The sequence below is a fragment of the Gastrolobium bilobum genome, unplaced genomic scaffold (genome assembly GCF_033153095.1).
Source record: "Gastrolobium bilobum isolate Gb01-03AN ecotype WA unplaced genomic scaffold, APGP_CSIRO_Gbil_v1 utg16004, whole genome shotgun sequence".
Taxonomy (NCBI): domain Eukaryota; kingdom Viridiplantae; phylum Streptophyta; class Magnoliopsida; order Fabales; family Fabaceae; genus Gastrolobium; species Gastrolobium bilobum.
In genome coordinates, this window is record NW_026895316.1 from 81,987 (window position 1) to 95,661 (window position 13,675).

The 13,675-nt window shown below is 36.1% G+C and overlaps 1 protein-coding gene across 1 annotated transcript; it reads left to right on the top strand.

Moving 5' to 3' along the window:
- The first annotated feature begins 3,527 nt into the window (after positions 1 to 3,527).
- On the top strand, positions 3,528 to 13,316 carry LOC133305313 (uncharacterized). Its single transcript, XM_061505490.1, has 7 exons — positions 3,528 to 5,295; positions 9,741 to 9,831; positions 10,328 to 10,485; positions 10,575 to 10,626; positions 10,740 to 10,822; positions 10,986 to 11,079; positions 12,272 to 13,316. Exons 1-7 carry the CDS (start codon positions 3,700 to 3,702, stop codon positions 12,856 to 12,858), a joined length of 2,661 nt encoding a protein of 886 aa, XP_061361474.1. The 5' UTR covers positions 3,528 to 3,699; the 3' UTR covers positions 12,859 to 13,316.
- The last annotated feature ends 359 nt before the right edge of the window (positions 13,317 to 13,675 follow it).

Genomic DNA, 13,675 nt, shown 5'->3' on the forward strand with positions numbered 1-13,675 from the left:
TTAATGTCGAGCCTATAAACATACAAGCTGCCCTATATCATATTATTTATTTTAACTAAAATAAAATAAAATAATATTATTCATAGTAGTACCAAATGATGATAGCTCAGTTGGTGCATCTGATATGAGTAGGTGGTGGAAGGACCTAAGTTCGATCCCCACCAATACCACCTTTGAGATGGGCATAAGATCTGTACCAATCTCTACAATAGTTTCAGAATCAACATTTAGTGTTAGAGGAAGAGTTATTGATGCTTATCGTTATAGATAAAAGGTATACAAATATTTTTTGTTTCTTAATCTTATTTTTGTTTCTATTCTTTAATCTTGTTTTTTGTTTTCTACATTTACAAATTGTTTGCCATCATATATAAACTTGGAATTGTATTTGTAGAGGAGAGTATATGATGAGAAGTTTTTGACTACTACAAATATCATGATGTGTTTGTAGGATTCATAAAGTTATTTTAATTTACATAGTATGGCTTGGTTTGCTATATCTGATCAAATATATGTTATTTAGTTTGGACATTTTGCTTTTGAAAGTGACTTAAGTTGGCATTTTAGTAGATTGTGATAAGTTGTTATTGTGATTCATGGTTCTGTTAGGACATTGAAATTGTGATTTTTGTTTTAATAACAAAATTTGAGTATTTTGTGAGGTTGATTCATGGTTCTGTTTGTAAGTTAAAAATTAACAGATTAACGAGTCAGGTCAGGCTATTTGTTTTTATATAAATGGGTCAAGACAGACTAACAATTAGACACGTACTATGCTATCGGGTCAGGTCAAATTGGAATTTTTTGGATATGCTTGGACTTTTCAGAATAAAGCTCGGCCCAACCCAACCCACTTTCAACCCTAATTTGCAGGAAGTAGAAGTTCCATCTCGCAACATTACAAACTTAAACCTTTTTTAGTTTAAAAAGGGTTTGTTTTTTTTAAAGTTACTTTAGATAACTTTATCTAATGTTCACCGAAACGACGTCGTTTTGAGGCGGAAATCATGATTTTTTTATAATTTTAATTTATTTCAGAGTTATAATAGTGTTTACCATTCTATTTTTTTTTTATTTTTCATCCCTAAAACGACGTCGTTTCAATGAACATTAGACAAAGTTATCTAAAGTAACATTAGATACTTTTTTTCCTTTAAAAAAAGAGAAAGGATATTTTAATCGAATAGGGATATGGTAGTAATATGGTAATAACATTATTTGGTAGTAACTCTATCTCTATTTTAATAAAGGAAAATCATTTTCTCATATTGTTAGATATTATTTTTTCATTATGTGAGGTATCGAAATCTATGTTATTCTCTTTTTATTTTTTATTTTTTTAACAAGTGATGAACCCTATCACTTATTGTATTTATGGTATGAGAAATGTTAACTATTAGATATGAGAAAAAAGAAATCTTTTAATAAATTTATAACATCAAAAAAGGTAAAAAATTTACAATATCATTTTTTTTAATAAATTCATCTCCTTTTATACGAGAAAGAGTTTTCCTTAAGGTGGTGTTTGGTTTAAGTTATGTATATACTTTTGCATGCATCTGAAGTTGGCAAACTGTGTAAGCCATGTTTGGTAGAGAGATTTGAAATTTTCTCCGGGCATCACATTTGCATAGCATTTGAGAATTGTTTGCAAAAATCACTGTTCAAAAAGACAATTTGGAGATGGTATTTATGGTTGACTGGCTAAATGGGTAAGAAGGGGAAGCAGATGCAGACTAAAATGCCTTCATCTAACCTAACTTGACAGTCGGTCAGCGCAAACTCTTGTTTTAATATCAAAATAAAGCTCCAAAAATGGCACTATCTCTCACGCAAAGATGGTTGAAATGGCAACGATGGCTACCATAAGGACCCCAGATTAGTGGTGGACCCAGGAAACTCTTTTTATGTCCACACATTTAGTGGCGGGGGGCTGCCCCCGAATTTTTTGTTTGTTTGTAAAAAAAAATTTAAATCAACGCTTGAACCCACTCATAATCTAGTTGCTTCCATAACAAGCTGCAGACAATAGTTTGACCAATTATTTCCCTCCCTAAATCTTACCAATCCTCCAAAACAAATATGAGAATATACTTCAGTATATCCATACATCATCATTCTATTTTATAGTGGTGAATAAAAAAGTCAATATTACCTGTATAGAAGGCAAGCAAAATCACAGTGAAGGCCTCGTCTCTAGATATTAACTTATTTGAGAATGTTAGACATGCAATCAATCATCTTTTTTTATAAAAATGAAAAAGGAAACAAAAGACAAAGAGAGCGTGAGAATATGTACGTGACAGGGAGGAAGAATAAGTTTTCTCTCTAAACAATTTGCGTTGCTAACTAATATAAGAATAAATATCTTTTTTGGTCTCTAAAAAAAATTCGGTCCCCACTTTAGTCCATTATAAACTGGTCCCTATGAAATTCAAAGTGGATCCACTTTGGTCTTTTTGTGGTACTGATGTAGGTCTTTTTTGAATTTGTGAGGAATTAAGATTTTAATTAAATTGATCCACTTTAAATTTTTTAGGGATCTCGAGATTAATTTTTTTTTGTAAAGGACTAAAATGGGGACCATATTTTTTGTTAAGGACTTAAAAGAGTATTTACTCTTAATATATATATATATATATATATATTAAACCAAGAGACAAATAAGAACCTAAAAAAAAACTAAAATCAAAAAGTTTATGACCGCAAGTGGGTCCGCCAGTGCCCCAGATAGAGAAGAAACAACAGCAGAAGAAGGAGCAGGTGCAGGACCTTCGGATACAACATTGATGACAAGCTTCATTTGATGATCTGGTTTGCAACGCCACAAGCGTACTATTTTTTCCCTTCGAGTTTCAGTTGAATAACATCGTTTTCGGTTGAAAGTGAATTGTTTGATGGAGGGAAGCTGCAGTTCTGGAATTGTGTAGCGCTCAATTTGAACACATTGTGTCTTGTGTTGTTATAATTGAATACTGCAACATTAATGGATCAAAGAGAAAGAGTTCATCTTAGACTTCAGGTTCTATATACCCAAATAATTAATTCAGATAAAAACTTGTTTATTTGACGTTGGTAGAAATGTCCTAATTCACGTTCAAAAAGTAAAAAAAAAAAAAAAAAAAAAGTATTTTATTATTTTTAATCAATTTTTTCATCAATATTTTACCTTCAACCAAGCGTACACTCAGAAAATTTAATCAAATTTCTCCGGTAATATTTCAACGTACCAAACAATTTTTTTCAAATTTTCCTACTAAAATCACTTTCTAACAATATTTCTAATAATTGTATTTTTCTGATGAATTTTTTTTTTCTCTTAAACCAAACACCCCTTAATTTAACTATAATAATTACCATATCGCAAAAGTTTGAGCTAAATTCCCCTTATTTTGATCTCATTCCTAAAATCCAAAAGAAATTTGCCCATGTGCTTCTCATCTATTTGAAAAAGAAAAAAGAAAAAGAAAAAGCTTCCAGTTCTCTCTCTCTCTGCGTAAACGCACTTTCTCTCTCTAGTCACTACATAAAAAACACTGCAGAACCCCAACTACACACAACACACACAGCATAGGGCTCCGTTCCCAATCTCTCTCATTCTCAATGCGTCATTGGATCTGAGTTCCAACACCTCAAAACTGTGAACTAAGATCCGATTCTTGACCCGATCCATATGGGAATGCGAATGCCTCATAAGCCATGACCAAAGCCGTCGTAAAGAACCACGAACAAAACGACGACGACGAACATTATTGTTTCTACGACTCCAACGACCGCTTACTCTCCTCCTCCTCCTGTTCCACCTCCACCTCCGACGACGGCAACACCACTCCCAAAAACGACACCGACAACATAAAAAACGACACCTCCAATCCAAACTCTCCTACTCATGTCCTGCTCCAATTCCCCTTCGCCACCATGTGCAAGTACGATGTATGGATCTCCGAACCCTCCTCTGTCTCCGAACGCCGCACCCGCCTCCTCCACCAGTTCGGCCTCGCCGAACCGCCTTCCGCCTTCGCAATCGCCGGATCTGTCTCTTCTCATCACCACCACCTGAGGCGCACCGACACTTCTGGTTGCGCCTCCGTTGCGGCCGGGATATCCCGATCGAAATACGACGGCGCGGCGCATCGCGGCGATCATTGTTACAAGTCTTGCACATGTTGTGGTCCTTGTTTTTGTGGGTCTTCGATTCTTCTTTCTATTCGTTCGGTCGAACCGGAGAGTGAGACCGGTTCGCTTGTAAATAACGGTGTCAATGGCAATGGTGGGTCCGTAATTGTTGCGGGTTCTACTTCCCTGAATAAGCCACCTTCGGGGAAAATTTGCAAAAGGGTGTACGGAAATGGTGGAATTGGAGCTGATTCAGTGGAGGAGGGTTTGGACAGGGTCGATGAACAAGCGTGCACGATAAGAGATCTGGATAATGGGAAGGAGTTTGTGGTGAAGGAGGTTAGGGAAGACGGTATGTGGAACAAGCTCAAGGAAGTGGGAACTGGGAAGCATTTGACTATGGAGGAATTTGAGATGACCGTAGGGCACTCCCCAATTGTTAAAGAGCTAATGCGGAGGCAGAATGTGGAGAAGGGTAATGGGGATGGTGTTGATTTGAATGTGAATGGCGGTGTTGGTGGTGGTGGTTGTGGTGATGGTGATGGTTGCAAGGTGAAGAAGAGAGGGAGTTGGTTAAAGAGTATAAAGAGTGTTGCAAGTGTCATGGCAGGTCATAAGGAGAGGCGGAGTGGCGATGAGAGGGATACCTCATCCTTGGAGAAGGGTGGCCGGAGGTCGAGCTCTGCCACAGATGATAGCCAGGATGGTTCATTTCATGGGCCTGAGAGAGTGAGGGTTAGGCAATATGGGAAGTCATGTAAAGAGCTTACAGGGCTTTATAAGAGCCAGGAGATACAGGCTCATGATGGATCCATTTGGAGCATTAAGTTTAGCTTGGATGGGAAGTATCTTGCTAGTGCAGGTGAGGATTGTGTTATCCATGTTTGGCAGGTAGTGGAGTCGGAGAGGAAGGGTGAGCTGCTGCTGATGGAGAAACCAGAAGATGGGAATATGAATATGTTGTTTGTTGTGAATGGATCTTCGGAACCGGCTCTGCTGTCCCCTGGCATGGACAATAATCCAGAGAAGAAAAGGGGGAGATCGTCTGTTAGCAGAAAGTCATTGAGCTTGGACCAATTATTGGTGCCGGAAACTGTGTTTGCACTCACTGAAAAACCCTTTTGCTCCTTTAAGGGTCATCTCCATGATGTGCTTGACCTATCTTGGTCCAAGTCTCAGGTTAGCTACTATTTTGAAGATAGGTGTTATACTGTAATTCGACTGGCGTGTTCAATGTTTGAATATACTTGTAAAGTTTATTATTATCCACTCTTACAGTGGCATTACTTGTGTTCAATACACTCATTAAAATTGTTATTAATTTTTCTATATTGTCCCGATAAAAGATAAATGAACTTACAATAAACAGCTGGAGTTTTATACTTATCTGATAGCATAAAGATTCAGTATTCATTATAAGTGATTAAAATATGACTGTTTCGGAGAGTAGCATCTATGAGGAGAAGATGACAGAAATATGCCTAAGATGTGTTGGGCATGTGAGAAAAAGACTAATGGAGGCCCTAGTGAGAAAAGTAGATCTAATGGAACATAGTTTGATTATAAGGGGTGTAGTAACGCCTACGAAAACATTAGCAACCATTAAAAAAGGTATTGCTCTAAATGATGGAGCACAATGGCATCCATTGACCCATTTAGCTGTTCTCAGCTGGTGGGTTAAGGCTTGGTTGTTAATAGATCTATAATCTTATCTTCATTTGGCTGAATAGGTATCGTGTGACAAAATATGGATTTTAAGTTGCACTAGAATATAATATTTACTGTTAAAACTTTCTGTTTTGTTGAATTTGTAGTTAATGCAATAAAGGTTTTGTAATTTGAATGGCTGAGACTATTTTTGTTTAGTTTGTTCTGGTTATTATATCAGGGAAGATATTTTTGCACGAGCTACTAGATCACTGGTAATTTTGCAACTATTAAAGACTTAGGATTACTTATCGTAGTCATAATATCAAAATATGAAATGTCGGAACATGTAGATTAAGTTCTGTCTCTGGGAGAAGATTTCTGGATCTCCCCCCCCCCCTACTTGTATATTGATATTGAATTTACAATTTATATTTTTGTTTTTATTTTAATAGATCTACAATGATTTATTTTTCTAGAGTTGCATTGTTATTTTAGGCCTTCTTTAGAGAGGTAACTTGTAGAGAGGTATCTGTTGACGTAGTTATCAAATGCTGGTAGCGGCCACAAGTAGCTGACCCCTGAAAACGCTATAGCACTAGCAGATAGCAGTAGCATGCAATAGCAAAATCCTACGCACATAATTAAAACTTTAAACTAAAGACAAATAAACCGTGTTATAGAATCCAAAGATGCTATGAATCGGGTCATTATTTTATTGTATCTAAACCCAAGGAACCCACCCAAAATAAACCTCTCTTGCATATTAAACACTGTCAAAGAACCAACCCAAAATGTTTGGAATTGAGAGAAGCTGGTTGCCAAAAATGGAAGATGGTATTGGTCGGTGGTGCTACTGGTCGCAGAGAGACGACAGAGAAAGGGAGGTTTAGGTTGACACTAGAGCGAGTGTGGGGTTCAAAATAAAAATTGGGTTATGATACGAATCTTGGGAGAACCTCACCTCAAAAGCTAGCTTGTAAGGTAGGAGAGCCCAAAGTCTATATAAACCCCACACCAGAACCTTATGTTTCCAATGTGGGATTCCAAGTCCTATACCTTGCAACCAGATCGTAATATCCCACCATGCTCTGCATCCCTGGTGCCCATGCGGCCCGGCTTGGCACTAGTTTGTTACTAGCTCTGGGTGATCACTGCAATGCCATCATCATCAATCGTGCTGCTCGATTGCAACTGAGAGACATGGTGGAAGCTCTAACACCATTTGATACAAACCTTGGGGAAACCTCACCTCAAAAGCTAGCTTGTAAGGTAGGAGAGCCCAAAGTCCATATAAACTCTACATCAAAACCTTATGTTTCCAATGTGGGACTCTGATAGAGCTCAATTACGTAAAGCCCAAATGAGCAAGGTGTATGTGAGAGATAAAAATAGGAAACGTTGGGATGCATCCACTTAAGCTGTTAGTGATGAGTCAGCTATTCTGTTACAAGGCACACACGATGCAAGTTAGTTATTGTTGGGAGATAAGTAGGCGTGGGCTAGGTGTGAGGAAGGCACCTTGGAGGTCACTAGTAAAAGAGGAATTCTGGGAGATTCACTGGGCATCTCGAAGGTCCCTGAGCTGTTGCATTTTATTGTTATTTTCTTTTTATGAAACTCTGAGCCATAGCAGTACTATGGAGAAATTTTGTAAAGTTTTCTGAGTTTATTGAGAAATATTAATATAGAAGTCTTATTCAATTTAAATTGTGTTTCTTCTATCTCAATTCGTATCAGACTCCAAGCCTCATACCTTGCAACCGGATCGTAACGGGTTAAAAGGCTATTTAACCCCTAAAATATTATTGTTGGCACTTTAAATCGAGGGTAAAACTAGAATCTTATGCCCCTTTGCTGTAGCGCTGCGATTGGCCACAATGCTACCATGGACCATTGCGTGGTGTAGCGTCGAGTTGCAGCACCAGCTGCAATGTGATACAGTAGCGCAATAGCATTTAATTGTGGCACTATTGATAACTAGATTTGTTGATGATTGTTTTTTATAGTGAAACATTCTATGGATATATCCAAATTTTCTAGAAATTACAATAGTAAAAATAGATGTAGAGATAGTGGCTATATGGTCAAAGAACAAAACTTTGCTGCATAAAAGACACAAAGAATATTCAGGTCAGGAACTTGCTTAAGGTGCCTTTAGCTGTTCCATTTATGTTGCTTTAAGCTTAACATCTAGAATGATCCTCTTATCTCTCATTTAACATGATCAGGTCATATTACATGACCTAAATAGCTATAGACGAATCAATGGTTATTCTTTCGTCACTCTTTATTCTAATGCGTTTTCTCTATCATCTATTGTTGTTGTGGATTTATCTTGACTGAGATCATCCCCAATAACCTAGTCATGTTGAATAAGACATAAGATGATCTATTCCCCTTAACATTAGTTCAATTTAGGGAAAAGTTCATCAATGCCTATGTGGTTTGTTTCAGAATTATCTATGCCCCTGTGATTTTTTTTTTTATCACATATGCCCCTGTGCTTTGTAAAAAATAAAAAACAAGAGGGGCATATGTGATAAAAAGCATATCCTTTTACAAACCACAGAGGCATATGTGATAAAAAAAAATCATAAGGACATAAGTGATTCTAGAGTAAACCACAGGGGCATTGGTGAACTTTTCCCTTCAATAATTTATTACTACTCCCTATGTAAGTTTTAGGGGGTGTATGCTAAACTTCAAAAACCGGATAACTAGGTACACTATGCTGGGTTCAAAATCCCGTGTTTACTCAAATTTTAAAAAACATTTCTTATTTGTTAAAACTGATTCAGATAAAATAAGATAGTAAGTTTCCGTCTATTTGACCTTATATTTTTTCAAATGAAAAATTGCTGCATTTCTCCCCTTCTCTATCTTTCTAACTTATTTGAAAATTTAAAAATGAATTGTTTACATCTACAAAATATTTTATTGTTGGCCTAGTTCAAAACCTAATTTTAAGTATTTTCAAATTTCACATAATTTTAAATCATAGTAATTAGAATCACAGAATATATACAATATTGCATCTGGGTATTCTCTGCTGTAGAAGTCAGAACAGCAATTGAAACACTCATGAAAGAACTAAACATTGATTGTACTTGGTATCAGCGGTGCCAAGGCAGGAGTTGAGGACTTTTCCCCTCAGTATGAGTGAATTTGCCACAATGCACAGGAACCTCACTGAGGAATTGCTGTCATCGAGCTTGCTGCTCGCAGTCCACACCCTTTATCATCTTGGAGGAACTGCCGTTAGGCTTGAGCAGAGAAGAAGTTGAGTGACCAAGCTTTGAAGTATGATCTGTGAGTGAGGAGCAATAAAATTTTGAGATATTTGAAAAAAATTGTCTCAAAAGTAATTTGAAATTCCTCATATTTTGCCTTAAAATCCTTGCATAATATTCCCAGAATTTAGAAATTCAAACAAGCGTTTATCGAAATGAAGCAATCCTTGCTAAAGGATTTTAAATTATGGATAAAAAGGAATTACACATTATACATTATTTGTCCAAATTTCTAAATATTATTAGACAAATTAAAGAAAATTTGAAGCTTGTTCTAATTTATATTAATTTTTGAAGCCATTTTGAATTTAAACAGTTTTTCATCGGTTTTTTAATTTGCCTAATTCCCCACATTGTTATAACACTTTACATCCATATCGAAGTCAAACTTTATGGATATAGTAACACTACTGGGTTTGAGCATCTTTTCGAGTGAGAGATGCGAAAAATCAACTTTAGAGACAGATATTATTGCAAGCTTAGTAGATGTCTTTGAAAAGCTCACATGGGGGTTCATCTGTTTATTGATTTAGAGACTTTCTTGATTGTTGTCTTTTTGTATGATCTTTAAAATTGAAATATTTGTCATGCATATGTGCAGTACTGCAGTGCGTTTTAGAAATGTAAACTAAATCATGTATGCACTTGGATCATCTTAAATATTCTTTCCTCCGTTTTGCTCAGCACTTGCTCTCATCTTCGATGGACAAAACAGTGCGGCTGTGGCATTTGTCTCGCAAGTCTTGTTTGAAAATTTTTTCACACGGTGACTATGGTGAGTAAATGCAGCTATTACATCTTGCAATGCTCTCATCTTTGCTTTTCCCTATTGAGTAGATTTCATGTTGTCCATTCCTTCAGGGTCAATAATAATATTGAATAAATGGCGGAGCACTAACGTACTTTTATGCATTGGTGTGAGAAGTTTGTGACTTTCTTCTGCCCCTTGCGCAAGTAAAATTTGAATTAGATTTCTAGTTTGACCCATCCTTATCCAATCTAATTCAAGACCCTGTCAGCCCTTCTGTGAGGATCAGGGCCAACTACATTAATGTCCACAGGCATAGTTTTATCAATAATTGTTGTTGCTGCGTATAGGACTGATTATATAAGAGTTCTTTCACAGTTATTGAGTGGTTAGTTAAATTTACAATGAAAGCAATTCTGCTCTGAACCTATCCCCCCCGCCCCCCCTCTTTCTCTCTCTTATTTCCTTTTTCCCCCCTTGCTATTTATGCCTTTTAATTCAATTTGTTTTCTGTTTGGCACAGTAACGTGCATACAGTTTAATCCTGTTGATGATAGATACTTCATTAGTGGATCTTTGGATGCTAAGGTTCGCATATGGAGCATTCCTGATCGACAAGTTGTTGATTGGACTGATCTGCATGAGATGGTCACTGCTGCTTGTTATACGCCTGATGGTCAGGTTGGTTCTACATTGATGTGCATCTTTTTCAACATTAACAAGTTTTGATTTTTAAGTTCCAGCTCAATGAAATGTTCTGGTTTCTGCAGGGCGCACTAGTTGGCTCATATAAGGGTAGCTGCCATTTATATAATACATCTGGTATTGTCAGTGAGACTATTCAACTATATATATAATTAATACTCTATTCTGATGATTGCGGGCTACTGATTATTATTAATTTTATTATTATTAATATTTTTTTTTTCTTTCAGAAAATAAGTTTCAACAGAAAAGTAAGATAAATTTGCAGAACAGGAAAAAAAAATCAAATCACAAGAAAATTACTGGCTTCCAGGTATTTAATGGATTAACTACTGGGCTTATGAGATGTTCCCTGTCCAAAGGTTAAAAAGGAAAAAAAAAAATAATGGCAAAAATCGATGGCTTACAACTGCTGTAGATTTGCTTTGAATAGTAAAATTGCTTATGCTTGTTTTCCTACTGACTTTTATGAACAGTTTGTCCCAGGAAGTTCTTCAGAAGTACTCGTCACATCTTCTGATTCACGGATTCGGGTTGTTGAAGGTGTTAATCTGGCTCATAAGTTTAAAGGTAGGTAAAAATTAGTTATATATCAACTCAATTTTATTGAAGATACCATAATACAGTAATACACCATTCTGTAAACTTTCATCCGAATAAGGTTTTTTTTTGGCCTAGAATTTTTTTGGCCAAGAGAAAAGAAGGGGGGTGGGGTATTTGTCTTTATTTGTGGGCCCTATGTATTTTCTGCTAAGTTCTTATATTTTTTTTAAATTGTGAATGTCAAATGTTCTAGGGATGGGGCGCTTTGGAGAATTTTTTTATATAACTATATCTACGTATACTATTTATGAAAAAGGATTAATCTATTGTTTCTCTTGATGGAGACAAGAATCTGTTACTATGCTCCTAATTCTTGTGGATTTATCGATCATGCCAATGCATTTGACCAAATTCAATGCTTATTGAATTCATTTTTCAAAAGATATTCCAGATTAATATGGTTATTTTGCATGTTGGTTGTATGGCACAAGTGCTAGCGTAGAGGTCTTGCATGGCAAACGTACGGGACTTAAAGAGTTCCTTAATGTCTGGTACGTTTATCGTGCAAGACTTCTATGCTATCACTAAGTCTTGCATAGTTGACATGCGAGACTTATCCCTTGTGGTCAACATGCGAGTTTGATCTCATTAGTTTGGATAAATGTTTCAAAATTGAATTAAGTATTTTTTTTTCTTCTAAAAGACCATGGTACAGTCCAAAAGCCATTTACATTACTCTATATTGACATGAAATTTACATTACTTGATTATAACTTTCCATCAATGTGTATATAATCATTGTTAGGTACCGTATAAGAATTTTTACTATTGCCAACGATAAAATTGTTCTTGAGGCGATAGTTCTCTGAAACATGTCAGAACGTCTCCTGACAAAAATCATGAGAAATGACCAAAAAGTGTGTGTCCATATTTATATGTACACTTTTTGTTTTGGAATAGAAATCATTTTTGTTATTTTAGTAAATTGCTGAACCCAACCGGTTTTGGATAATATGATGTTGATGATGATGATTGTAGGGACAGAAAGACACCAAACTTTGAATGATATGAGAAAAAAAAGTTATGTTCTTTGTAGTTCTAATTCTTTTGATGGAATGGGAATAGGTCTCCAGTTTTGCTATGTTCTTTGCTATTTGCATTTTTTTTCTTTTCCATTGTGGTTCCCATTGCAGAGTAAAATGATACAAGTTTTATGCAGGATTTCGAAATGCAAATAGCCAAATTTCAGCCTGCCTCGCAGCAGATGGTAAATATGTTGTCTCAGCAAGTGAGGATTCTTATGTATACATCTGGAAAAATGAAGCTGATTGCAGACCTAACAGGACCAAAGGTGTCACTGTCACAAGTTCATATGAGTATTTTCACTGTAAAGATGTGTCAATGGCCATTCCTTGGCCTGGTATGGATGATGCATGGGAGATGCATAATGCATTTTCAGGAGAACAAACTGAGCTTGATGATGAGGTCTCATCAGCCAATCATCCTCCTACTCCCGTAGAGGAGAATTTTGGCACTGAGGGTTCACAATCTGCTTTAGGTTGCAACAATAGTCAACTTCATGGAACTATTGCAAGTGCAACTGATAGTTATTTTATTGATAGAATTTCTGCAACATGGCCAGAGGAAAAAAAATTTACTGCAAGAAACCGAAGCACTCGTGTCAGTGTGGATTTATCAAATGGGGTGTATCAGAATATGTCAGCCTGGGGTATGGTGATTTTAACTTGCGGCCTTAAAGGGGAAATTAAAACTTTCCAAAATTTTGGATTGCCACTTGGTATATAAGAGATTATCGAAATACATGCCAATGAGCATGGGAGAATGAGTTGAATATATCAGCTCAGTAGAAGATAAAGGGGGATGCAATTGGGGGTGGTTGGACTTCATTTTCTTCCTTAGTTGGTGAAAATTTGTACAGAGAGATGTTGTGTGAGATACTAATAGGGATTGTTCCATTTTTATCCTTATTCTTTTGCTTGTCGGATGAAGAGATTGGTTGCCATTCTGATCAGGCATTTGAGGGGCACAAAAAAGAATTCAAATGAAAAACAGAAACTGTAAACAAAAAAGAAAAGAAAAAGGTACACCGGGAATTTGGAAATCGATGGGTTTATGTAATGGGGAAATGTAGATTAATGAGAATGGGAAAAGCTTGTTGGATTACAAATGATGATTCTTTTACATTTGTTAATATAGTCTTGTTCTGTAATTCATTCTCTTACGTTGGAATTGTTTACAATAAAACAGCATAGCTACAAGTGCTAGTTTGACTAGGGCCTTGTTCATTCTACAAAGTTAACAGTTAACGACTTCAGAGGGCTATTGATAAGATAGATGAAAACAGGAATCTAATATATAATTTCATTTTCCTTGCTGAACGGGCTCAGTTTCCTATGCGATTGATCGTGCGAGTATGGAAATATTTAATATAGTTCAGGATCACTGAATCTTTTGGTGCATTCTCTTACATCATTTTTTTTTTTTCTCTTTTTATCTCTGTTATTTTCTCTCTTTTTCAATTTTACCCTTCTATTTACACTAAGGGATCACCTAAAACATGATAATCTCGGTTCACAATAAATAATCTCCTTCAGTATGCTGT

Bases quoted from the DNA above. Each gene is read 5' to 3' on its own strand.
- LOC133305313 (XM_061505490.1), top strand. From the start codon at position 3,700: ATGACCAAAGCCGTCGTAAAGAACCACGAACAAAACGACGACGACGAA. The intron at 10,627-10,739 runs GTATTGTCAGTG...TTTTTCTTTCAG, and splicing joins CCATTTATATAATACATCTG to AAAATAAGTTTCAACAGAAA. The intron at 11,080-12,271 runs GTAGGTAAAAAT...AGTTTTATGCAG, and splicing joins TCTGGCTCATAAGTTTAAAG to GATTTCGAAATGCAAATAGC.